Consider the following 26,337-nt stretch of genomic DNA (forward strand, 5'->3'; position numbering starts at 1 on the left):
CGTAAAACGTAACCATACCCAAGAACGCACGTAGCTCGCTCACATTACAGGGGCTCGGCGCCTGCATGATAGCGTCAAGGTTTTTCTCCGTCGGATGAAGCCCATCACGATCGATGCGATGACCAAGATAAGTTACCGCTGGGCTACGCAACTTGCACTTATCGATCCTTAGCTTTACACCGCACTCTCGGAAGCGCTCTAAGACGTTTTTGAGCCTCTCACCGCTGTCACTCGCTCTCTCGGAAATGAGCACATCGTCAAGATAAGCCTGCGCTCCTGGAAGGCCAGCCAAAACTTCATCCATTTTTCTTTGGAATATTGCGGGTGCAGAGGCTATCCCGAAAGGAAGCCTATTGTAGCAAAATAGCCCTTTTGGCGTATTAATGACGCAAACTTTCTTCGCGTTATCGTCTAAAGCCACTTGGCTGTATGCATCCCGTAAATCAAGAGTGCTGAAATAGTCCCCATCATGAAGTTGGGCAAACATATCCTCAATGATTGGCAATGGGTATTGCTCTGTTGCACACGCTGGATTTACCGTGGCCTTGAAATCGCCGCAGATTCTTACTGCACCGTCTTTCTTAAGCACTGTGACTATGGGCGTTGCCCATTCAGAATGAGCCACCGGGGACAGTACGCCCAGAGAAACTAAGCGGTCTAGTTCAAGTGACACTCGCTCGCGTAACGCGTATGGAATGGGTCTGGCCTTACAGAACTTCGGTACGGCGCCTTCCTTCAGGTGCAAGCTGGCTGGAGGACCCTTGATAAGCCCCAGTTCCTCGGAGAACACGTCGTGGTAGTCATGGAATATGTTGTTCACGCTGGCTTCGCTTGCTTCTTTTGTTGACACGGAGTCCTTGACAAACCGAACCACTGGAACGCCTGCGCTGTTCAGCTGCTGGATTAAATCACGACCACAGAGACTTGGTCCCGCACAGTCCAACACAGTCAGCGCACACTTTACTGTCGCCCCTTTATGGCAAACCTGGAGCGCAAGCTCCCCAACTATGGGAAGGCGTCCTGTGTAGGACGATAAATTCAGGCTGGACGGTTTGAGTTTCGGCCATTGCTCGCGATGCTTATCGTACAGCTGACGCGGAATGACACAAACGGGCGACCCAGTATCGACTTCCATGCTAAGCTGCACGCCTCCCCAGGCAAATGTTCGGCGGATCGGTGGTTCCAGACAGTTTTTTCGTTGAGATACCAAAGTCCAAATGTGGGCGGCATCGTGTTCCTCGTCTACTGGGGTTTCCGTCCCTGAAAGGGCGTTAGTTTGCGCCGTCCTTGCCGTGCATTGTCCCCGAGCGCCGTGGCTTCGACATTTCCTTGCGAGGTGACCACGTCGTCCACAGCGGTAACAACGGGCGTTAGACCAGGAGCAACCTGCGTCATTATGCTTTGTGCTACCACACCTTGCGCATTCTTGATGCTCAGCAGCCCTCCTCTCATCTGGCCGAATTCCCGTCTGATACGCCCGTACTTTTAACACGGGTGTTGTTGTACCGGGTGTCGTTGTCGGTCTAAACATGCGTTCCACGCCACTATCCGCAGCCTCAGCTGCAAGGACCATCGTCTCAGCGTCTTGAAGCGTTAAGTCCTGCTTTGCCAGTAGCTGCTTCTGTAGGGCACTTGACCGTATACCACACACAATGCGATCTCGTAGCATGCGATCCAAAGCACTGCCAAAATTGCAATTGTCAGCTATTCGGCGAATCTCTACCAGGAATTCATTAATCGGCTCTCCCTCCGCTTGACAACGACTGAAGAACTTGAAGCTTTCGGTGATTTCGTGTCTCTTCGGACTGTAGTGCTCACTTAGTACTTCGACAACTTCTGCATAAGTCAACGCATTTGGTTTGCGCGGGGCAACCTTTCCTGCCAGCACTTGAATCGTATGCGTATTTAACGCGGCAACCAGCAATGCTCTTTTCTTAGACCCGTCTTCAATCGCATTCGCTTCGAAGTATGCTTCCACTTTAACAAGGTACGGTTGCCACTTATCTTTGCCTTCTTCGAAGTCCGGAAGGTGGTGAGCCATGCTGGCCTTGGTTTCTCAGTTCTCTGTGGGTTCCTGTTCAATGTCGACTTTCACTGCATGGGCAGCGTTCATCCTCGTCGCCACTGTTGCATATCCATAGCGTGCCCGCAGAACGCCGAACCAGGGAAGCAGCCGCACAACCAGTAGAACCAGAAGAATGAACGTTTATTCAAAAGTGTAGGACGTATTTATAAGCAGCCGAGTGGCCGGAAGATAGGAAAGACCACGTGTACATAGCGATAGCTCGAAGCTATGAAGGATCGCCAGATAAGGCGATAAAAGCTGCGCGCACATCGGAAACACACGTGAAGATGCCACACCGTATACGTCTCTGCTATGCATAATCTGTATATTGTGCGTAGGGCGTATAAATATTTCCCCAACCAAAGCCATTCAGACGAGGAACGCACAGTGATATGCTTTTCTTCAAAGTTGTCAACACAGTAGTCAATTAGAATCAAAAGATAACAGCAATTTTATTCACAAATGCTCTTCATTTCAGGACATAAAGGGTGCTTTTGAAGGCCGAATCGTCCCTGACACAAGCCGTCAATGTGAGGGCTATTGAAGTGCTCTGAACCGGCGCTGTTCTGCCCGATCTAGTGCTGGGCACGGGTAATATGGCAATTGCACTCCGATTTTATTCTTCATCATTGGTTCAAGCTATGCCACGCCCCCGCTTGGGATGGAGCCAATAAAAGAATAGCGAACTCGGGGCGTGGCGTCGCTTCAACCAATGACAAAGTGCAGGAAAAATGAAAGTAAATCGGAAAGGGAAGCGTTAAATTATTCTGGCCGATTAAGATGTTATTCGCCGCGCAGGGAGCAAAGGTGAGGCCAGTCTTGAGTCCGATGTACTTAAGGACGCCTTCACAGAAGACTGAAAATGTTCAAAAAGATTGATGGTACAGAAGGCAGATTGAAAAATAGTCGATTTGAGTCGCCTTGTGCCGTCAGATTTTCGTGTCGGTTTCGTGACGGTAAGGTAGCATGTTTACGAGGATGCCTGTTTTCTTTTGGCAGCTGCCGATGTCTCCCATTCTTCGGCGTCTATGGCGGCATGGCAAGCGCAGTAGAGGACAGCCAGCACAGGTAACAGTGGAAATGGGAAACCTGGAAACAAAGAAAAACAGAAGAGATGAAACTGGTTGCTTTTTAAAACTTGTCAAATTGACAATTCGGACATTAACGGCGGCAGTATTGACCACAGCATCCGTACGAAACAACTTCAAGACATCTGGCAGAGAAGTGGTAGTGAAGAGTGGTTTATTGGCACGTTGAAGCGCCGGCAACGAAGACCCGGGCGCAAGTCGTCTAGGAACCAGCGAGGCGAGAGCCCGGCACACAAGCGGCAGTTCTCCAGCACGAGCCTTTCACGGGCGGCGCTAGCGCTTCGTCGTCGTTGGTGGCGGTGCTGAATCATCATCTTCATTCCAACTGCCCCGGCGGAAAGAGGGAGCCATCCTGGCGACTCAAGGCGAGGAGACGACGAGAGGGCTGTAATCGTCAAAACTTTGGCATAGTGTATAAACCGAGGCGACGGTGGTGGGGCTCTTCGCCAGCAACATCTGAAAAGCGTCGTCGTCGATGCCTTTCAGGACGTGCTTAATCTTGTCAGCTTCGGACATAGCCGGATCAGCACGCTTGCATAGGTCTACTACATCTTCAATGTAGCTCGTGAAAGCTTCGTCTTTGTGCTGAGCTCGGACACGCAGGCTTTGCTCAGCGCGCAGTTTCCGCACGGCGGGACGGCCGAAAACCTCCGCAAGTGTGCTCTTGAAAACAGCCCAGGTGGGAATGTCGGCCTCGTGGTTTCGGAACCACAGGTTCGCTACGTCGCTCAGGTAGAATATAACGTTGGTCAGTTTGACGCTGTCATCCCAATTGTTATGGCGGCTCACCCGTTCGTATGATTCCAGCCAATCTTCCACATCCTGGTCGCTGTGGCCGCTGAAAACAGCGGGGTCGCGCTGCCGGACGGCACCGGAGCAGATGACGGGCTGCGGCGGGCTGTTGACTGGTCTTGGACATCGGGATGGTGCGACTGCGAAGGTCCACGGTAATGGGGAACGGCGAACGCAGCAACCTCCACCAGTAGGGTTTTAATGTAGTTAAACCGAGCAGCCGTGCGAAAGCGTGTGTTCATTCTTTTCCTCTTCTTTCTGGCATCTGCATGTGCACATGACCGCGTTTCTCGCTCTTCATCTTCACAGCTCTCTCCACTTTTCCACTCGGCGGCAGGTGGCGCGGCGCCCTCCTCCTATTGGTTGCAGCTTGTGCGACGCTCCTCCGAACTTACCCGAGCTTCCTCCCATTGGCTGCAGCTTGCGCGACGCTCCTCCGAACTTACCCGAGCTTCCGCCCATTGGCTGCAGCTTGCGCGACGCTCCTCCGAACTTACCCGAGCTTCCGCCCATTGGCTGCAGCTTGCGCGACGCTCCTCCGAACTTACCCGAGCTTCCTCCCATTGGCTGCAGCTTGCGCGACCCTCCTCCGAGCTTACCCGAGCTTCCGCCCATTGGTTGCAGCTTGCGCGACGCTCCTCCGAACTTACCCGAGCTTCCGCCCATTGGCTGCAGCTTGCGCGACGCTCCTCCAAACTTACCCGAGCTTCCGCCCATTGGCTGCAGCTTGCGCGACGCTCCTCCAAACTTACCCGAGCTTCCGCCCATTGGCTGCAGCTTGCGCGACCCTCCTCCGAGCTTACCCGAGCTTCCGCCCATTGGTTGCAGCTTGCGCGACGCTCCTCCGAACTAACCCGAGCTTCCTCCCATTGACTGTAGCTTGTGCGACTCTTCTCCGAACTAACCCGAGCTCACCTGACTCACCCCGTTAAAGGGACACTGAAGAGACATTCAAGTTTGCTTGTATCCATAGAATACCAGCTCCTGATTACAAAAACAGCAGTCATACTGACAACGAAGCTCTTGTAACGTAGAAAAGAGCAAGAACCAAAATACAGGTATCGCCGCCACAGGCCAAACTCGCAAGTACAAGCGTGATGACGTCATAGGACAAGACAGTGTTGCTAGAACCATACACTAGGACACGAGAAACCGCGAATCACTGAGGCGCAGCCAATGCTAGCGCAAATCTCCCGGACGTCGCCAGATGGCGCCACGTACCCGGCAGCTACGCGCGCGCCTGCAGCATCGGGACCAATCAGCGCCTGCTCTCCGGCGGTAGGCGGGCTCCCGGTATTCCGCTAACGGTAACAAGGTACACGGTATGCTAAAGGTGTCTATTTGCGAGAACTTCGTTGACGACTTCGAGAGCGGGATCCATCGTAACGCTGGCAAAACGCCGGTGCAAACGTAAACGAAGCGACGGTAGTGACGGCCGCAATAGCTGATAGATGTATGATAGATGCCTTCAACGTGCGGCCCAACGTTTGTGCGGCCGGCGGTAGCTTTCTTTTCGGCTGCGGCTAGGCCGCACTGCTGGCCGACAGAAATCACGGAGTCTTCGTTACGTCATGTGCACGTCATGTTTCACGTCACTTAGTCCTGTGTCGTCATAAGAGAATCCCAAGTTTGAATCAGAGCGGCGGGAAAACCTTTCTGAACTTCGAATCCAAATTTGCTAGAAATAAATGCATCTTTCGCTGCCGGCCAAGTGGCAACAAAGCCATGAAATGCCGAACTATCGGATTTTGCTTTAAAAAAATATTGATAGAGCTCTCCTCACTGTCCCTTTAAGTAGGGCATTTGCACAAAAATACGTTCTCTAAGAGGGAAACTTTGTGAACCCTCTCAGCACTCACATTCTTGGGTTAGGGCCAGTAAAAAGAGCTGGATAAAATTTCACCTCGAACTAATTTATCTGCCAGAATTTTTTTATGACTTTCATCGTTAAACCAATCCTGCACCTTTTATTACTCTGCGTGATTTTTTTTCTACAGGTAGCAGAGTTGCATGTGTGGGCAGCGTGTGAGTGCCTTGTGTGTGGATCGTACATATTGGACTTAATCATTGTCAACTGAAGAGAAAAGTATACAACAGCTGTATCCTACCGGTACTCACCTATGGGGCAGAAACGTGGAGGCTAACAAAGAGGGTTCAGCTTAAGTTAAGAACAACGCAGCGAGCTATGGAAAGGAAAATGATAGGTGTAACGCTAGGAGATCGGAAGAGGGCGGAGTGGGTGAGGGAACAAACGCGGGTTAATGACATCCTAGTCGAAATCAAGAGGAAGAAATGGGCTTGGGCAGGGCATGTAATGCGAAGCCAAGATAACCGCTGGTCCTTAAGGGTAACCGAGTGGATTCCAAGAGAAAGCAAACGTAGCAGGGGACGGCAGAAAGTTAGGTGGGCGGATGACATTAAGAAGTTTGCGGGGATACAGTGGCGGCAACTGGCGAAGGGCAGGGTTAGTTGGAGAGACATGGGAGAGGCCTTTGCCCTGCAGTGGGTGTAGTCAGGCTGATGATGATGATGATGATTGTCAACTTGCGTAATTTCTACAACGCTCATTGACTGGTGAGCTAGTCCAGCTACCCCAGAATACGGGAACCACCGGAATGCATGACGTATACGTCATGCATTCCGAGGTACGTATACGTACCTCGCATACAAAAAGTATTTCTTTTATCTCTGGCATCGTGAAGTAGAAGTTAAGCTAATTTCGAAGCTCCGTCAACACTTTTCTTTCTACTTGCTACTTTTCTTTCTTACTGATGCGTGGTCATTCCTCCCTCTTTATTTTGTCGAATTTCAGTGATGTTGTTGCACGTGCACGGTGTTAGGTCAGTACCTGGCTGATAGGCGATGTTCGGCGAGCGGATGAAGAGACGCCGCAAACAAGGTGTAGTATAATGTTTGTGTCGCAATCCCCCCATACCTGTCACCGTCTTCCTGCAGATCACGAGGATGGCCTCCAAGTCTCCCAGATGGAACAGGCAGGCGCAGATGGTGAGGAGGAAGTGAGGGGCGCCAAGCACGGCCGTGGCCACTCGCATCCGGTGAGCTGAAGCTAGGTAGCGACCCTGTCGAAGAATCGAATACACAAGACCGGAATTCATTTGTTGCTGTTGCACAGTCCCTCACTCTACAGGGCGTTAAACCTAAGAATTTGCACAATTTTCAAAAATAGGCTATTCGAGTTAGAAGAACACTTTTTGTCAGCATAGCACTACCAGCAATAAAGTACATCTTAATACAGCTAAGATGCGCTTACTAGCAGGATGCTTAACTAATACTGAATATTTAACTTTTAACTATTATTTCTAGGCTAGTTAATTATTGAGAGGAGTGTAGCCCACCATAAATACCCATATCAGTTTTTAGAATTTCGGAAACGCAATCACTCTCGGCGCTGTCATCCAACAAATTTTGGTATTTCGATGAGTTAACGTACTAGAGAGGTTGCTTTGCCGGCAAGCGTCTCGAAAGCGCACGCATTTTGGCGCGATGTAGGCAGAATTCGCTGGGTCTCAGCACCGAGGGTAACCGCGCTTTCGAAATTCTAAAAACTAATATGGATATTACTTAAGGCGATCTACACGCAGGAGCACAGACCTTTGGGCTAGTTGGCTAGTTTTGGCTAGTTGGCTAGTTGAAAGTAAGCGCTCGTGTTGTCCAAGTCTCTTCTCTGTCCGTGTTTTTTAGCGCTTGTACGTGTCTGATCTACACGCCTCTCGGTAATTGAGGAGCGTAACTATAATAGTTAAAAAGTTAACTACATAATATTAGTTAACCAGCCTGATAGTTAGCACGTCTTAGCCGCACTCTGATGTACTACACCGCTGACAATGCTATGCCGAAAAAATCGGTCTTGTAACTCAAAAAGCCAATTTTTAAAAGTTATGTAAAGTCTTAGGTTAAACACCCTGTATACGTTTCAGGAGCGGTTGTACTGTCACTGTCAGAAATTGAGCGGGCTTCAGCGCACATTTGACTTGGCCTGTCACGTGATATGGCCTGTGGAGCCCAACAGTAAGGCACTCGAAAATATGGTGGGTGCGTACAGTTCGGAAGCCCCAGGAGAAGCACTGATCTTACAACGTTCGTGGCACCTTCTGTAGCCGTTGGCGCCTCAGTATCCTCACGCTCTTATACCTGATAGCGAGGGTGTCATGGAATGAGGAAAGCTGGAAGGATTCCTCCTCCTCAGTGTTTCGGTGTATACTAGCGCCAGATGTAGGCTTCAAGTGAAACTTGGAGTTCCAAGACGGCGTCGAGATATAAATGTCGATTTTGTTCTAAAACGGGATTGCTACGCAGTAAGTAAATAAGAATTTTGTACTTTTGAATCACGGTTCATTTTCACTGTTTCACTTACGTTACGTAAATCTTGTAGAGCGAAGCCTGAAGTTTATTCTTTGGAAGGATGTCACAAAAAGAAAGTTGCCCTGAAATCATATCAACTCAACACATGCAGCTTCTGCCAGGAACAATTCAACGCATGATCCGCGGTTTCTCGGGGGTTTTCGGCCGTGTTTCGAAGGGGCTGAAATGTACAGCCTTTGACAAAAGTAACCAGTCTCATGGTTTGCTTCTGATTCGAATAGTAGAGCCCTTAAGGCTTCCCTGAAAATAAAAAAAGTTTTTGGAAGATGAGGAAAAGGGTTCGCCTTACCATACAGGATTGAGAGCTTGAGAGCTGACATGATAGCTTCAATATACGGCTGAGAAGCAAACCGTGCAGCCTGGTTACTTTTGCGAAGACTATAGAAACGTCCGTGTACTGATGTTTCACTGCGCTTTAAATGACCGAGCCGCAGGTTGATGAAATGCATTCGGAGTCTTGCACTGCCGCGTGTCACATAGCCAGCAGTGTTTCCCTAATGTGTGACAGTCGATTGCCCTTTAGCCGCTAACCTGCGGTCCTTAAAGCAGATGGAGTATGACACACGGGCCACAAATACCGCCCACACGTAACGACGACTTCAACAGATATCGCTGTAAGTGGTGCACATATTTCCGACGAACTGTCTATGTTTCATATGTATAGAAAGCAAATAATAGCACTTCCACAGCGACCCCCATCGGTGGTGGTATCTCCGAAAACCATCACGTGACCTATGTGACACACTCAAGTGTTGCCTGAGTACTATACTTTAAAATAATTAATCCGAGCAAAACAGTGCGCGCTGTACGAAATATGTGCTGTGAATTATGGGATGCCCGTGCTTCTCTACCATGTGGGCTTCGAGAAGAAGCGGGCGCAATCATGGATCCGGACGGGGTAGGAAGCAGCCTGGTCGACTGATATCTTAGTGAAAGCGATGATTACTTATAAGACTGTTGAGGCACATCCAGCTGTCCCTGCAGTACAAAACCTTAAACGCTTCCACGTTATGAAGCACATGCGAGACAGCGCACGGCCTTTTTTGCATCAGCGCACAGTGAAGTTGCAATTATGCATACCTCAAGTTTCCTCATGGGCTGCCACTTCCTGAACTCAGTTAGCAGCACTTCCAAGGCGATGCCGAGTACGCTCAGCGAGCACCAGATGGCGTCACCTTTCACCATGCTGTGCCATGCCCAGGTGAAGAAGAAGGCCACGGCTGCACCGAGCACCAACTTGATGGGACGTCTACCTTCGCCGACCACGGGCTCGTAGATGTACCTGCGTGTGCGGTACAATGGTGGCACAAGAGCCCCGCCGCGGTGGCTCAGTGGTTATGGTGCTCGGCTGCTGACCCGAAAGACGCGGGTTCGATCCCGGCCGCGGCGGCAGAATTTCGATGAAGGCGAAATTCCAGAGGCCCGTGTGCTGTGCGATGTGGCATTCAGTATCCTTCGAACTAAACTTGAGGCGCTCTTGGTAAAGACCTTTATATCAAGCACCTCTTGCTATCTTTCGAGCCGATCTTCTAGCGCTGACACAAGACACATAGACACAAGACACAAGGCACGCCCCTCACTCCTGGTCGAGATGGTCATGCAACATGTTATACTCAGTTCCTGCGGACATTTCTAAAAACACAAGAACCAACTGTGTGGGCGTTTGTTACAAGACAATCAAGAAAGCATTCACCTAATGGGATGTAGGGATGTTACATGAACACGGCTGTATGATTAACCCTTTGAAGGTTTTTGCCGTATATGTACGGCGGCGGTTTTCTGTCCCGCAAGGTCTTTGCCGTACGGGTACGGTTTCGATCTTCCGTTTGAAATTTTGCGCCAAAAGAGCAATGCGTGCTCACTGGGGGGTGCTGCCACCTCTTAGGACTTACAAGAGGTGTTTGAATTTTGTGCTGCCTTCTTACGGAGATAAGCAGAACTTATGTCTAGCTTTAGCGCGGCGGCACAGACTGCGGCAACACCCCTTTTGTAGTTTTGGTTTCGCCGCGTGATCGCAACAGAGTCGCGCGAAATTTGAGTTTTCTTTTTGTCAGCACTATATTGCAGGGGCTGCTGAAGTTGATTTCTATCGTTATTGGCGCTGCTCTTAGCTTGCTTATCACCGTTGCTCGCGAGGTATTCTCGCCCTCTGTGGCAACGCGCCTACGCGGTTTCGATTCCGCCGCGGGATCGCAACGGAGTCGCGCGGAAAGTGTTTTCTTTTGTGGGCACTGTTTTGCAGAGGCGGTGAAAGTTGATTTCTCTCTTTATTGGTGCTGCTCTTAGCTTGCTTATCACCGTTGCTATTCTGTTCTATTGAACATTTTCCAGTTGTGAGTGATGCTGTCACCAAAGTACTGTTCCTAATTTTTTTTTACTATTTATTCTCGATTATATACATTTTGTAGATTCAAGATCCGCAATAAAGTAATTTGACCACCTGGGAAAGTTTTCTTCAAAATAATTCGACCCTCAAAGGGTTAAGGATGTACAGTTCAGATGCATACCTTCGTATCCACAGGTGCATGCCCCGGTCGAAGTGCCTGAAAAGGAGAACATGTGACAAGGTTTGTTCTTCTATTATGCGTATTTCGGCAAGCGCTTCTGCTTTATTATTTTCTTATTTAGTTTTAACTGCCTCAAATAGTTACTGTGCAGCCTGGTTCAAAAACTTCCTGTGCAGGGTGCAACTATGAGCCGCTCAGAATATAGTCTTTGTCAAGAAAATACAGCCTACCGAGTTACCTTCTAGTCCATGTAGTGTTTCTCGTTTTGTATCTCCGATTTCCCAAACAGCTCAAAGCTAACAGAAGCTCTTTTTTTACTCCTTAGTTTGTTGGGATTTAACGTCCCAAAGCAACTCAGGCTGTGAGGGACGCCCTAGTGAAGGGCTCCGGAAATTTCGACCACCCGGACAGTACACGGGCCTCTAGAATTTCGCCTCCAGAGAAATTCTATAGCCGCGGCCGGGATCGAACCCGCTTCTTTTGGGTCAGCAGTCGAGCGCCATAACCACTGAGCCACCTCGGCGGCTGTCAAACTTGGGACTTCAGGTGTGGAAGAAAGTTAGACTACATAGCACAGAAGTTAACTCTTTGGGCTGAATGTTGTTTACAAAGGCTGCATCTTTCACTGTATATGCAAGGTGTTTCAGGGAACACAGTAATTTTCAAAAATAAGCTTTTTTGGGTAAAAATATGGCTTTTACGACATAATATTACCAGTGCTAGCGGACGCCGGCAAGGCGGTGGATTGTCTTGAATAGTAAGCTGGTTAACTAATTTTTGATAATTAACTTTTTACTTATCACAACTAGGCAACTGGTTGCAATTAGATTTTGTAGCCGGTAGTATACAATAGCCATATCAGTTTTTAGAATTTTGAAAACGCGATTACCCTCGGCGCTGTGGCTCGACAAAATTTGGCTACATCGTGCCAAAATGCATGCGCTGTCGGAAAACATGCAGACAAAACAACCTTTCCAGTGCACATAACTAGTTAAAAAAGCCAAATTTCGTCGAGCCACATCTCTAAGACTAATTGCGTTTTCTAAATCCTAACAACTTATATGGCTATTACTGACGACCGGCTACAAATCTGTAATTTTAACTAGCCGCCTAACCCTAATAGTTCAAACGTTAATTATTAAGATTTAGTTAACCGGCTTACCACTTAAGACGATTGACAAGTTTTCTGGTGTCCACCAACACTGGTAATACTATGCTTAAAATGCCATGTTTTTACCTGAAAAAACCTACTTTAGAAAGCTACTTAAATTCATACCTGAAACACTTGCCATATCAAAGTAGGTATTGTGGTTATTTTCACCATTTTCTCACTGTTGCAAGACCCCGGACCAGGACGAATTTTTCTAAGCCGCCGCGGTGGCTCAGTGATTATGGTGCTCGGCTGCTGACCCGAAAGACGCGGTTTCAATCCCGGCCGCGGTGGTTGAATTTCTTTGGAGGAGAAATTCTAGAGGCCCGTGTACTGTGCGATGTCAGTGCACGTTAATGAACCCCAGGTGGTCGAAATTTCCGGAGCCCTCCACTACGGCGTCTCTCATAGCCTTAGTCGCTTTGGGACGTTAAACCCCATAAACCATAAACCAACCCATTGTTGCAAGTCCATTCCTAAGCTGAGTCTTGTGATGAGCTCATTTAGACAAGCAGTAAACATAACACTGGTTTTGCGAACACAGTGGGCGTCATGTGCACGAATCAAGTCGGGGCACTGACCTCCAGAAGAAAGAGCAGCGAGACATCCTCGCAATACACTTTCCGTGCGGCGGGACGTCGAAGCCTTCGGCGCGTCCGAGGGCGCCGGGAAATCCGTAGGTGAACAGGTAGCGCGCGTAGAAGTTGAAGAGTAGGGCCAAGGCGAGGCCCAGGAGACTAGGGAGGTCCAGTGTTGCAACTACCATGGGCCACTTGGACATTGCAGCACTGTGAGGTCAGAACAGGGATAGAGGGATGGAGAGAAGAGGAATTAAGTGTCCCATGTACTTGGCAGGTCAGTTTAAAATTGTTCAAAAGGAACAAAAAAAAAAGAACTACCGGACGACCATCAAAGATGCTGCGAGTTTCTGAGCTAGGTGAAATTTTTTTAGGGCCAACCATCAATCATGGTGGAGCAACGACCGACTGTGACGTTACGATCACGGGACGCTGTGCGATTCACCGAGGAACCTAGACGGAGCTGGGAGGATTTAGTAAGTCGTGGCTCCAAAGAGCTCCCGCCTGCCTTAAAGGGCAACTGCACCACTTTATGAGAATTTCGCGACATTCCAGGATTCAAATCTCAATAGGCTGTAGGTAAAGCATGCCAAGTGTTCTTTCACTATCATTTAAAATAGTGACGTAACCGATGATTGAATTTTCCGCTTCTCCTCAATGCACTGTAGGAGTGCGGGGAAGTTGAGTGTGACGTCAGGGAAGGTATGATTTCAAATTACCGCTGTCGTCAGCGACACCCTGCCGTGCCTCGTTGGACGCTACCAAACAACGCTCGGCGGGATTTGCCTTCGGTGGCGTTGGTTTTTTTTTTTCCTCAAGAATAGGCGCTTGTGCTTTGGAAATGTACAGATAGCTTCGATGACGTCACCATGCGCGCCTCACTTCGCGTTGTGCGCTGCGGAGAAGCTTGAAAGGTGTCGCGATTTTAATCGGCGATTACATCACTATTTCAAATGCTAGCCCAAAAAGACCTCCCATACTTTACCAGAAAATTTCGCACATTCGACCCATTTAAGCTCGTCGATTTTTGAAACCTGTGCAGTTTCCCTTTAAGCGACCTCAGACGGTCGTCTTTGACAAATCGAATAATTAAAAGCGTGTTCGAGATGAAACAACTCTCTCGCACTTGCCGTGAGATTACGCTCCTCGCTTGTCACAATTATGCTGGTACCCCGTAATGAGTGATCTTGCCATATTCTCAGAAACAGCTACGACAACGAGCACTCTAACTTCGCATGGTCATTACGCTTATTGGAACGGTTATTGGTTGCAAAGAAACCCATCGTCACCCGTCAAAAGGTGGCCATGTGATGTTTTGACTTCCCTAACTGGGGTGAAGTCACTGATAGCTATGGCACAGCGGATTCCAGAAAACCTTGCTGTTGTGTATATATTGCTGCAAAACGCAAAATAAGCTCGCATATGCCATGTAATTCATAACGTGTGCCATTCTGTGGAACCAGTTGAGGCCGCTGAGTGAAGGCGCGTGATAGCCCTCTCACACTCTTAGAGGTGAGTGGTGTAGATCGCGTGACGTTTGAATTCGTCTCGATGAACCACAAACTCCTCTATCAGCTTCCGGCAACCAGCTTCAGCATGACTGTTACATAAAAACAGCTTCAGAGCAAACGGGGAGCGATCCTTGGGCAGCGGGTGACGTTAAAATTATGCATAACTCCCCAAGCGCGACTTCCTTTTCTGAGATTATCAACGAGAGTGCTGATGACCAACAGGGCCTGTATTTTAGTATTCAGCCTCGGAAACCACTGACCTGTACAAGTAGTGGGACATGAGCTCCATGAGAAGAAAATGTGCTCCGCTGCGGAGAATCCTTCCGACGCAGGTAGCCAACTCCAGCGGCGTGCACCTTGGTCTCGGCTTGTTCATCTGCCAAAGTGAATTGCAAAGTATTTTTTTTCGACGATCCATGCATAAAGCTGGCATGAAGAGTTTAGGCTGAGTGATAACCATCGACTGCAAAAGAACTGTGAAGAGCAGGTCTCGGAGGGTTCGACGAGAATACGTCTGGGTCACAGACCAATCCATAGAAGGAATGCTGTTTCAGGGCCCGTACGGGGGATTGTTCACAACGTTCTTGCTAGCGAATAAGGGAGAATGCAGGGGCTCCGAAACGTCATTCCCCCTCTGGATTGTTGAGGCACCGGGATTTGGTCAATAAAGCATGAAGACCAGTGGCATTTAAAATCCAGCATTTTTGGGTACAATTTTTTAATATTCTAATATTGTAAGGTACTGTTGTAGAAATGTTGAAGGTAATGGTCTATTCTTCCGATCTGTCACAAAATCTTTCTTTTAGAATGTTTCCATCACTCTCATCGAGCAGCTAGGACGGCCATAGAAAACCAGTGGGGAACACTTTCGACGACTGCAAGAACGTTAATAGCAAAAAATGAAAGTCTTCTGACGGGAGATCTGCGGATATATTGGGTGTTAAGTGAAACCTTATAAAATTTGAAAAAAATTTCGTTCATAATCTGGAAACTCCCCTTCAAAAATGCTTTTGTCCAGAATTTTGTGGCATCAATGGACAGATTGACAGACGCATCTAGCTTTTGGCCTTGCCACGATGGTCTCCATTCAGGCTGTTTTTCAGTTCATGTCTAACACTTCGTCCTATTCGCGTCGTCAATTGAAGAAGATGGACAGCGTTGCTGTACTGCCGTGCCGCTGTGCTGCTACATGACTGCACGGAATACATTTGCGTTTCACTGCGGAGCCGAATGATGTCAAGGAAAGTTTCCTGGCTTCTAAATATTTCTTTGTGACGCCAAACTGGACCTAAAATGGTGTCTGCGGCAGTTATGAACAGTTTCAGTTGGTTAAACGAGTGAAGTCAAGACTGCACCATTTGTTACGTCGGAGCAATTTGCTGGCCTTGCTGTGGCGGGCTACAGTCACGCCTTTGTCCATACACAATACAACGACCGTGAACATACGTGGACCTCAGTAACCGTGCAGTTTTTCCACTCGCTGAATGCGAGGTATGTAAGTGAAATCGCTTACGGTAAGGCATATACAGACGGTAATGCTATTGCATTGCCAACACATGCACAGGGCCATGGCAACACAGATGGAAGGTGCCCCCGCGAATTTTTCTTTTGTGCTACCATATATGCGTGGCGTCAGTTGAACAGCCACTAGCTCGAAATGAAGCCTGTTAGACGTGAGCCGACATGCCCGTAGGACTGCACTGCATACCTGGACTAAGAAGTCGTCGTAGTTCTGCGGAGGTCCCATGTATATCGTGGGCAGGTAGAAGGCGTAGGCCAGCGTTTTCCAGTAGGGCGGCCATTTCTGGCGACGGCTTTCGTCCGGCTCGGCCCGCTGGGCGCGAATGAACTCGAGGCTGAAGCTGATGCCACGCATCAGGTTCCAGTGGAAGGCGACGAAGGCCGCTCGGTACGGCATCAGTCCGTACCTGGGATACATATACTGAGGAGAGAGACATTAACCCAACTTAGCGAGCCGATCACGTGACCAATTGCCGAAAAAAATTGTGCAGCGTTTGGGCTATTTTTCAATGGGCGAAAAACTCGATGGCAGCTGTGCTGCAGGTGTGCCCTCTAATGTTTTTTGCGGCTGCATCGCTAACCGTTAACTACTGTCTTCATTCTAATTTGCTTGTTTTATGAACACAAGTATTTGTCCTGTTTTTTGCTGTTTTCCATGCTGCAAAATTTCATTCTCTGTATGTTCGCCTTGAATGCGCACATGTTTTGTTGTTCGGCCTTTACCGGGCCTCGAGCATCTCTCAAGCTACCCATGTAGCTTTCAACCGAGTCCCATTACCTGTATGTATGGAAATAAACTTTCGTCAAGGAATTCAATCTGCGAAAGCCATCTCTGTTTGAATCAAGGCTTAGAACCTCGGCCACCCCTCCCAGCTTCCAAGGTGGTTTCGCTCACCAGAACCGGTTAGCAAACTTCCCTGGGCTCTGAACTTTTGGCAAAGGCTGCACATGTCCATTAGCCTGGCTTCTGCTGTAGACATTATGTTGCTGAAAATGAGCGCAACATGACTCTTAGCTATTCCTAGAAAATATCGGAGCTCGCTATTCTGGCAACGCTGCTGCGACAACCTTTTTCCTTCCATGTCCTGAGAAACAATGAAAATGAATACGGTACTAAGAGAGTTTTTTTTTGACGTTTAAGAGAAGGCGCGGGAACCAAAGTATTAAGCGCGAATAAGGGAAGACAAGGATTGGCTGTGGGACTGACCCCGACGGCGTCGTATGGGAGCACGAATTTCTGGAAGTGTATCACGAATGCGACCACGTAGCACAGCGCGGGTCTGCGAAGCCTGGAGACGGCGTAGAATGCAGCGTGCTGGCCCAGGAACAAGACCAACACTTCCCAGCCGAAGATCCGAGCCACGAACACCGACGAGTAGGTGGCGTAGAACACAGGCAGGAGCTGCAAGGTGAGAAGGAAGGTGAGCTTGAGCGAAAGTAGAAATATATATGCATTTACAACCCCTCTGGAGATGCAGTTTCGTTTGTTTACGCATCTTATTGCAGAGGCTATGAAACCTTGAGAATTCAGTGTTTTCTCAGGGTCATAGGCTTGAAACCAAGAAATTTCTTTTTATTTCAGCTGAAGAAAAAATGCGGTGGTTGAGCAGAAGACTGAAATTAAAACTGTTTTAGAAACGCGTTGTTGTTTCATGCAGTTAAGCTGCACAGTGAAGACACCCACAAATTTTTATGCGGCTCTCGAATGACGCACTGGGGAGTCCACTGACGTCATTTACGAGTGCCTAAGCCTAACGAAGTAGTGAGAGACTAGGTAGATCGGCTTCTTGACAACAAAAAGTGAACAAGGGAGGAGGATGCCTCATGGAGCTTGCCAATGTTTCGACAAGAGGGCCTGTCTTCGTCTGGGCAAAGTGTTCATCAATGGCGGTGTTTAAACAGGGGCTTTAGCAGTACTTTACCGCGCTTTAACATTCGCGTGGATCGTGGTTAACTTCTCATGTCTCAGAAACTAATATGAAATCCGTCAGGCAGCGACGACTGTCGCACAGTTCACAGAGCGTGCCGTACGTCTCTGCAAAAACACCCCTCACACCTATACGCTGATAAAACCATGTTACACTATATCCGGAAAGACAGCGCTTTTTTTTCACACCTTCGGAAAACAAAACGCTGAAGGCTCGAGAGGAGCGCCTAATTACCAGATCACTGGTTGGAGTGGCGGATGGTGGTTCTCTGTCTCCTTTCTCGGCAAATAGATGCTGCAGATTTTGTTTAGATATATGTTCAGAATTACTCGCAACAGAGGTTTCTCGTGCTCTCTTGAAGTACAACTGAGAGCTCACTACTTGTTGTTATAGCACGGTTTCTCAGTACCCGACGAGCTTTGCCCTAGGTCGAGCGAAGAGCGACGACAGCGTTCGCTATGAGTTTGAAACATTCCGAAAGCATGTGCTTTATATGTTGGTAGTCTTGATGCTTATAATTACGCCGTACCCACCGACGGTACGAAGTGGGCGGTAGCCCTGGCCAAGACGGGATGAAGGAGGTACCATTTCCATGCTTCGAGGACGACAAACTTCGTTGTCCGCCATCCCCAATTCGTCACGTCCTGCACACGAAGGCAAGAACAGCGTTGTTGGGGATTACAGTGGATTAGCGATGTCATTATCACTTGAAAAGCATAGCCTATTTCCTGCAAGTTAAATCAGACTCACTGCTTGACGCTAGCGTTCCCACGCACCTACAAACATTAAAATTGCTTTAGGTAAGTCGAGAAATAAGGTCGCGACTCAGACTAACACTCAACCGAATCCAGCCACTCTGAAAAAATTGGACCCCGACATATATGATCTGGCCTGCCCTCTATGAGGGGGACCGGTCGCCATGTTTCAGATGACATGACTTTGCCAAAGAAACTTCAACTCGGAAGAAACATTTCACACAATTTATGAGTTATGGGAGGCCACCCTGCGCAGCGAGGACCCCGCTGTCCAGAGGAGGGGGAGGAGGTGAAAGGGCGGCGAGGTTATTCGGTGGATGAAACCAGTTTGCTACCCTGCACTAAAGGAAAGGGGACGAGCAGCGCTTGAGGCCATTGGGCTCACGGACTTAGACCAATCAACTTCTAAGCTCTCAGTAAATATTTTTCCAACTCCCCTTCCTCATGCTCATGACCCGTTTTTAGAAAGCGAGTTGTTTCACTTGCCACATAGCGCTAAAGAGACAAGGACACAGGTAGACAAACAGGATGGGCGCTAACTTACAACTGAAGTTTTATTGCATGAAACCAAGCAATATAAGCACTTTCTTAACAGAGAAGAAGAGATACAAAACCATTGAAATATAGGAAACACTCAAACAACGTTATCGTCGAACAACACTTACGGTTTAGCAGACATGAAATGCATTACAAAAGCATTTCATGAATTTTTAATGCATGAAATGCGTTGTTCGACGATAACGCTGTTTGAATGGTTCCTAAATTTCAATGATTTTATATCTCTTTTGCTCTGTTAAGAAAGTGCTTATATTGCCTGGTTTCATGCAATAACACTTCAGTTGTGAGCTAGCGCCCGTCCTGTTTGTCTCCCTGTGTCAATGTCTGTTTAGCGATATGTGGCAAGTAAACCGTCACCAACTCGCCCAAGCTTACATTCTGAGTTGTTTCGTGGACACCATAACTCAGATTGAAAAATAGTCGTGTTTTCTTAGCAGTGCTGATATACATTTTAATGAACTGCCCTTTGGAGACCACCAAGTTTCCTTTGTCGATGAAATCAGGTCTGGTCGTTAGCACATATTTCGACTCGCTGCGTTTAGCTAACGGTACCTGTTTGCTGTAACTAAGGAAGATGTGTAACTATAAAAAACGCCAGATAAGGTCATCTGACCAACATGCGATCAGGAATATCATGTATAGGTGTCAAAGCTTGGCGTCTGCAATGCTCTGCACGGTCGCACTACAACAATGTTATATCCAATACATGCTAAATTGTGCAAAAAGTGAGAAGAATTCCATGGCATATTCATTCGCTCTTCAATTTACAAGAAATACAGCTTGCAACTATCGCTTACACCTTACAGTCGCCGTGAAAAACGGTTTAGTATAGCAAGTAATTTTCACACATTCGGCTAAAGCTTCTATAATTGCGCTTCACATAAACAAATGTCTTTTTCGGTGGGTTAGGTGTTTTGTCGCAGTGTTATTGCTGAAATTTACTTGAGATGTCTTGCACTGCTTTCTTTGCTACTTTTTTAAAAGTGTGCTTTGGTTCCAGAATGCTCCCGGGCATGATTGCTCGGATTTTAAATTTGCTGGGACAAGTCGTGCTGTCCCGTCGTCTGTGACAGCCTTTTGTGCCACTCTTTTATAGCTCCCTGTGTTTTTTGCATGATCGCCCTAGATGCTTACGCGCCGTAAAATCCAGCAAACAACAAAACAACTTTTAGAGCATCTCTCTCTTATGAACAGCACATCTTTCTTGTAAGAGTGTTGGAGCTGGTTTGTTTTTCGCAAGACTGATTTCGATACGAGTATGTTGTGAGAGATAGTTTCAAAGCAACTAGTAACACGATGGCACAACGGCGTACATTTTAGTTGTATTTTATTGCTATTTTCGTCGTAAAAAACTTGCTTTTAACCATCTTATCTCCAAAGCAGCGAGCAGCTTACCTGTTGCTTTCTGAGTCCATACGGACTGGCGGCAAAGCCATGCCGCATTTCCCTGAGGAGTTCTGCATCTGAGGAGAACGAGAGGTTGTTATACCGACAAGCTGTTAAAGAGAGACTGACGACCAATTAAAGTTCAGCTATATCGTTTTACACCACGTTTTAACGACAAACCTCGGGTACACCTCTGTATTCCGGGAATTATTAAGAAATCTGGTTTATCATTGCCTGCTCTCAAGCCAATGACACTGCATCATCTGGATTTTAACCATAAACACCGCATACATGTCTACACAGATGGCTCAGTGACTTCAACAAGTTCTGCTGGGTCTGTGGTGATACCGGCCAGGTATATTTTAATAAAGTTGAGGACTACCTATCTCACCTCTTCAACGGGTGCAGAACTAGGTGTCCTACGGGCTGCAGTTCAATTCATCAGTCAGGAATCAGCACATGTCTGGACAGTTTTCACCGACTCTAAAGCCGCTTTTCAAGGCCTGCAAGCTGCACTACGCTGCGGGTCACACGAACAACTCGTTGCAGAAATCTGCAAGCTGCACCATGACGCGACATTGAAAGGACATGACGTAATTTTCCAGTGGCTGCCGGGCCACTGCGGCATTCATGGCAATCACCAGGTTGACGAAGCTGCCCGTTCTGCCCACAATGACGGAATCCCTGTCAATATCCCTGTAACGAGAGCTGACGCAACGTGTGGGCTTCGTTCCTTGAGGCTGGCGCTCACACTTTCAGCGTGGAACACGAGAGAGTTCTGCAACCGTCGCCTCAGGGCATTGGAACCTGGACTGGGCCTCTGTCTTCCGTGTGAGGTAGCGCGTCGTGAAGCAACATTACTGCGTCGTGTATGGCTTCGGCGTTGCCTTCACAAATAAGCACGCTTTCTGGACCGCGATGGCCGACAGCCCTTCTTGTGTAAACTGTGTCTGTGGAGAGACAATAAGTCATCTTTTGTGTGAGTGCCCTGTCTTTGTGAACGGAAGACGTAAGCTGCGTTGTGCTCTGGACCGCCTTGATCCTCGCCCTTTCACAGAGGCCATGATCCTCGATCCATATAGTCAGTAGCTATATGAAGACTTTGAAGAACTTATGCCTGACTTTCACGTGTCTCCAAATACGACATTAATTTAAAGCTCCACTGAGAGTAATCAGTCGCAAACGGGTGACAACTGAATCTTGTCGCAACAAAACGGTCGTCAGCAATACTTGTGTCGCGCAGCCTATATACATATCAAGCGTAGGAAATGAACAGGTTGAAAATTTCGCCGCCTCAGCTTTCTACCCTTGAAGTTCTGTGCGATTTTCTCTACAAAATAAATATTTTCATGTAGTCAAAACGTTGTTGAGGAGACCTTTATTAAAACAACCTTCAACGGTCCCGTGTACTGCGCCCTTGCACTATGCCATGTGAGTGCACGTTAAAGAACCCCAGGTAGTGAAATTATCCGGAGCCCTTCACTACGGCGTCCCTCCTAGCCTGAGTCTCTTTGGGACCTTAAGCTCCATAAATACAAACCTAAAATAGAGTATTTGTGGGAATTCATATTTGGCACTTGTTGCCGGGAAGGAGTTGCGAAATTTATGTTATAAGAGCGGCGCCTACGGCCCACTGCTCAATCTACCCGATTCTGAGGAAGCGACGACGAAATGCGCCCTAAGGCTCGGGATGCCTAGCCGTTGAGCGAACATCTGTACGCGCTGCGACTGCTCGCTTGCGCGGCGTGATCAATTTAATTTTTATAGACGCGCGCTAGATTAGCGCGCGTGTAGCAGTGGATGCGAACAAATGTCGAAGTGCGTCTGCGTCTTTTGGCGACATGTGCTTGCACTTAGGGATCGACGATACGCAGGCAAAAGGAAATGTTGAATGTGCGCACCGTTGAGAAGTGCCGTTTGCATAATGGTTCGCTTTCCTTGCTTTAAAAAGTGAAATGACTGCACAGTGCTCTCGTGTATTGGCCAGTGAAGCTGATCTTTTCGCGCCGCTGCAGGTTCGAGTCCCAGTAGCGGAAATATTTATTTTGATTATAGCTTGGTCAAGAACACCATCAATGTCAAGCTTCACACAAAGGTCACGCTTCGCACAAAGGTAAAGTTTCACACAAAGTATTGCTAACTCACTAAAACTTCTAAAACCTATTTTTTTCTTAATATTTCAGTACCTCACTTACTTCGTTCGTTGACTGCGAACCTCCACATTGCGTAGCCGACGGATGCAAAGGTGACGGTCCAGTAGATCACTTTTTCTAGGTCCCATCTCCACCTTTGAGGAACGCATTAATTTTCTTGGTTATATGGCTTTGGTACGTGGCGAGGTTTATAATAAACATATATCGGTCACGCCTGCCTGTGTGCCACCTCAAGGCAATAACATTACGCTTCTCTTTCAAAGCGTGATTCTTTTGTTTTTCTTCAGCGTTAGTCGTTCGCTACTTTCACCAGGTGTCGCTGTATAGCGTGTCACCGGTTAGTCCCTTCCTTTCCATTGCGTCTTTTTTTGATTCTACTGCAGGATACCCCTTCGGCAATTACTTTTCTCGCCTGAGTGCGTTCGAAGCGAAGCTCGCCCGTTGATTCCATCTCTTCCTTTCATTCACTGACTTCTTACATTCTTTCTATCCTCACTCACTGGCTGATTCCTACCTGCTGGTTAGTTGTCGACTCACTTACTAGATAACTACTCGATCATTCACGTAAGTGCTCCCTGACTGACACGCCACTCCCATTCATTCATTCATTCATTCATTCATTCATTCATTCATTCATTCATTCATTCATTCATTCATTCATTCATTCATTCATTCATTCATTCATTCATTCATTGAAGGCGCTCACATCCTCGCTCCCTCGTCGTCACTGGCGACTGCCAGGGGCGGAATGGGAGGGACGCCCATGCTGTGTGATATCAGTGCATGCCATTAAATTAACGCCCAGTGTCGCGAATTTACGACTTACTGTTTGCACACACTGTACTCATTACTATATTCCATCTTATAAATAGCCTGCAGTACTATTGAAACTGGAGACCTCCTCAGCCAATCAAGAGAGCGCTTTAAACGTGTTTCTCCACACCTCGTCGTCTGCTTATCGTCTGCTCGCAGTGTACACACAGATATGATTAGAAAAAAAGTACAAATACACAAATTATAAACATATATAAATATAAATATAAAAGTGTAAATAAAAGTATAAACGCTGCTGCGTACCATATGCGTATGCATACTAACGTGCGCTAAACGCAAGTATTTTGAATGATGTTACGCCATTTGCCACATTCCCAGATTTACTTCAGCGTACGCAAACGTAACGCAATGACAAGCTGCTCAGCCTAGTGGCGCCACCTGGTTATTGGTTTGGGAACCAATTTTAATGCGACGCTCCTCATTAGATTTTGAAGCGCGGCAAAATCGTCACTCTAAATAAAAAAATACAGCAAATTTATCGCTCCTGCGTTTTGTTATAGACGAAATGAGAGGAAGCGAAAGTCCAGTGCCCCATTTATGTACCGAAAACGGCAGTAACAACGGCGAATCCAGACCGTAGCGAGGGGTCTTGCTTCGAATGGCGCTGTCATTTTGGAAACGATATTTTAGCGTACGCAAGAGCTATGCACGGTAAACTCGGGAAATAGCGTACAGCCGGCCAAATCTCTAGCTGGCGTGCGCGACGGCCGCGTTATCCGCGCTCCTGCAGCTTATGACGGGGTTGCTGAGATATCATATTTAAGCAGAGGCTCACTAAACCCCTGCTTAATATTGAGCTTTCCCCAAGTTTTCTTCGTCACAAAGCGCACGAGCGCAGAAAAAGCGGCCGTCGCTCACGCCAGCTAAAGATTTGGCTGGCTGTACGTAACGCGAATGTACGATGAGGCTGAGTTTGAAATCGCGTTTGGCACATAAACACTATGAAGCGCGCATTTTTTTTAGTGTATGCTATCCCATATGCCCGGTTTATACTGACATTGCATTCTGCAGCGTCATAATGTCGCGTCAGCACTGATCGTAGTTTTGGTAGGGCTGCAAGGAACTACTGAGATGGAGTATATATGAAGTTGGCCACGGGAACGGTGTGACGTCACATCCACCGGAAGTCGTCACGGCATAGTGTCCGCGGCTTTCGCCACTCAACACTTTAGTTGCCAAAATGTCCTCGCAATTTTTTATCAGCATAAGAACTGTGTTTAACTTGTTGAAAAAGTGGAAAACGAAATATTAAAAATAATTGCATCTATTCGGAGACGATAGTCTCTCAGCGCAGCTGCCTATTTCGGGGCAGAATCCATGTTTTCGGCCCAACACTAACCAAGCCAAATAGGAAACCTCGTCTTCCCGGCCTGCCCGCGGCGGATGAAGTGCCCTTTAGAAAACTCGCACAGACGCTGACACCAGCTTTCCCTTGAGGTAAAATTGCGAGGACACTTTGGCAACTAAAGCGTTGAGAGGCGAGAGCCGAGGACACTATGCCGTGACCACTTCCGGTGAATGTGACGCCACACCGTTCCGTGGTTATATCAATACCCAAATTATACATACTTCGGGGATCTAAGTGTTAATTACGCTTAATTACTCATTTTTCCATCTAATTTGACACAAATTCGACGTTTTTCCGACCATTCCGTGAAAATATTCACTATGCCGTGACGACTTCCGTGGATGTGAAGTCACATCCTTTCCGTGGCTATATTGACGACCACGCTATTTCGACGCAATTGCGACATTTTTGCCTATAACTAATTACCTAATGATTCTAGAGTCATTAAACTTGACTTCTAGGTTCATTTTTTCCTCTTCTGTCTGAAGCAATCATTTGTTTTTTTATCTTTTTAGTCCCCGAGTTAAAGGAGTGTGACACGCTCTGTTAACGGACGACAGTATGAGCCATTAAAGGCTTACGCCTTAATACTCAGAAACTCTATGATTACCGCTCTCTGTCCTTACTCGAGTATGCGCTTTGGTCCACGCTGTTGTTATGAAACAAAGACGCGCAAAACATAAGCATAAAAACAGAGAGTGCAGTTCGTACCTTCGACAGTCAGGTTCCCGCTTCGACGACACTTCTCGCTCTTTTTCCATAGCCGCCGTCGCCGGCATTCCGGCACGCATTGTGTTTTGACGCGATCTTCCCGCTGAGCTTCAAGTGAGGCGTGGCGGACATACATTCAGCGAGGAATTATTTCACGGCTCTGCCACGAAAGCAACACGTTGCACACTTTACAAAGATCCATCACAACCCAGCTGTGACATCGCTAAAATTATCAAATGAGCAGATGCGCCAGCAGATGTCTTGTTTCCATCAACGCCTGAAGAAAAAAAAGCTCTAATACGAGGCTCGGTAATGGCGCTATCTTCGGCATTTGAAAAACAAACCCCCGCCCATCGATGATAAGTCAGAAGGGAGAACAAGTTGTAATAAATAAGACGCAAAAGGAACCCAATGTTCTGTGAGGCCGGTACTTGGCCTTTTTTTTACAAGGAATTCGTTAGCGTTAGCGACGGTCCCAATGAAGATTTGCTTCTGTCTTTAAAGAAGCCGTGTGACATGCATGGCTAATGAGTTTTCTAAAAACCGCTCAAAAGTTTTTAGATTACATTACGAATTATTGCGCACAAGAAATAATGATAATACATTACAATTACTTCCGAAAAGTAATGCAATCACTTTGAAATTACTTTATATTTTTTTATGCACAGAAGAAACCGTGCTGAAACGGATATCTGGGAAAATTGGCAAGTATGTGCGTGAATTTCCTTTTATGCTGTCCTTTGCACAACACCGGTCCTTTGCACTGCTCCTTTGCAATGAATACAAAGAAGAGGGCATAAAAGAAACATCAAATTTTCTCTCTAGACGTGAGGCACAGATTCTTTGTCTTGCGGGATCGAATCCTTGAAATAGTTACGCTGCTAATACCTAATGATCAGCAGCACAAATTAAAAAAATTAGAAACATATCCTTTTGCTTACCTCGGTTTCAGTGACTGTTGGCTACAATCGCCACGAGACCCTAAATTCCCTATACTGGTCAGTTGGGCAGACATAATGTATGGGACGACACACGGAGCCTCTAGGAGGCGGTAGTTGGGAATATGATT

At 47.4% G+C, this 26,337-nt stretch overlaps 1 protein-coding gene across 1 annotated transcript; it reads right to left on the minus strand.

Annotated features, from left to right (window-relative positions):
* Positions 1-2,515: 2,515 nt before the first annotated feature.
* Positions 2,516-25,540, minus strand: LOC149331872 (protein-cysteine N-palmitoyltransferase HHAT-like). The gene is made up of 12 exons (XM_089556914.1): positions 25,269-25,540; positions 22,418-22,509; positions 20,232-20,299; positions 18,057-18,167; positions 16,803-16,997; positions 15,783-16,016; positions 14,335-14,450; positions 12,567-12,773; positions 10,836-10,871; positions 9,409-9,610; positions 6,881-7,025; positions 2,516-3,154 (listed from the first exon to the last, which is right to left on the minus strand). The coding sequence occupies exons 1-12, from the start codon at positions 25,346-25,348 to the stop codon at positions 3,036-3,038; spliced, it is 1,605 nt and encodes a 534-aa protein (XP_089413040.1). The 5' UTR covers positions 25,349-25,540; the 3' UTR covers positions 2,516-3,035.
* Positions 25,541-26,337: the final 797 nt, after the last annotated feature.

Source organism: Amblyomma mixtum, chromosome 8, assembly GCF_055824585.1.
Source record: "Amblyomma mixtum isolate Tamu chromosome 8, ASM5582458v1, whole genome shotgun sequence".
NCBI classification, from domain to species: Eukaryota; Metazoa; Arthropoda; class Arachnida; order Ixodida; family Ixodidae; genus Amblyomma; species Amblyomma mixtum.

Coding starts and splice junctions, on each gene's coding strand:
- LOC149331872 (XM_089556914.1), bottom strand. CDS start 25,348: ATGCGTGCCGGAATGCCGGCGACGGCGGCTATGGAAAAAGAGCGAGAA. Junction 18,168..20,231: donor ATGGACTCAGAAAGCAACAG/GTAAGCTGCTCG, acceptor CTTCGTGTGCAG/GACGTGACGAATTGGGGATG. Junction 3,155..6,880: donor CTGCAGGAAGACGGTGACAG/GTATGGGGGGAT, acceptor CTTTGTTTCCAG/GTTTCCCATTTCCACTGTTA.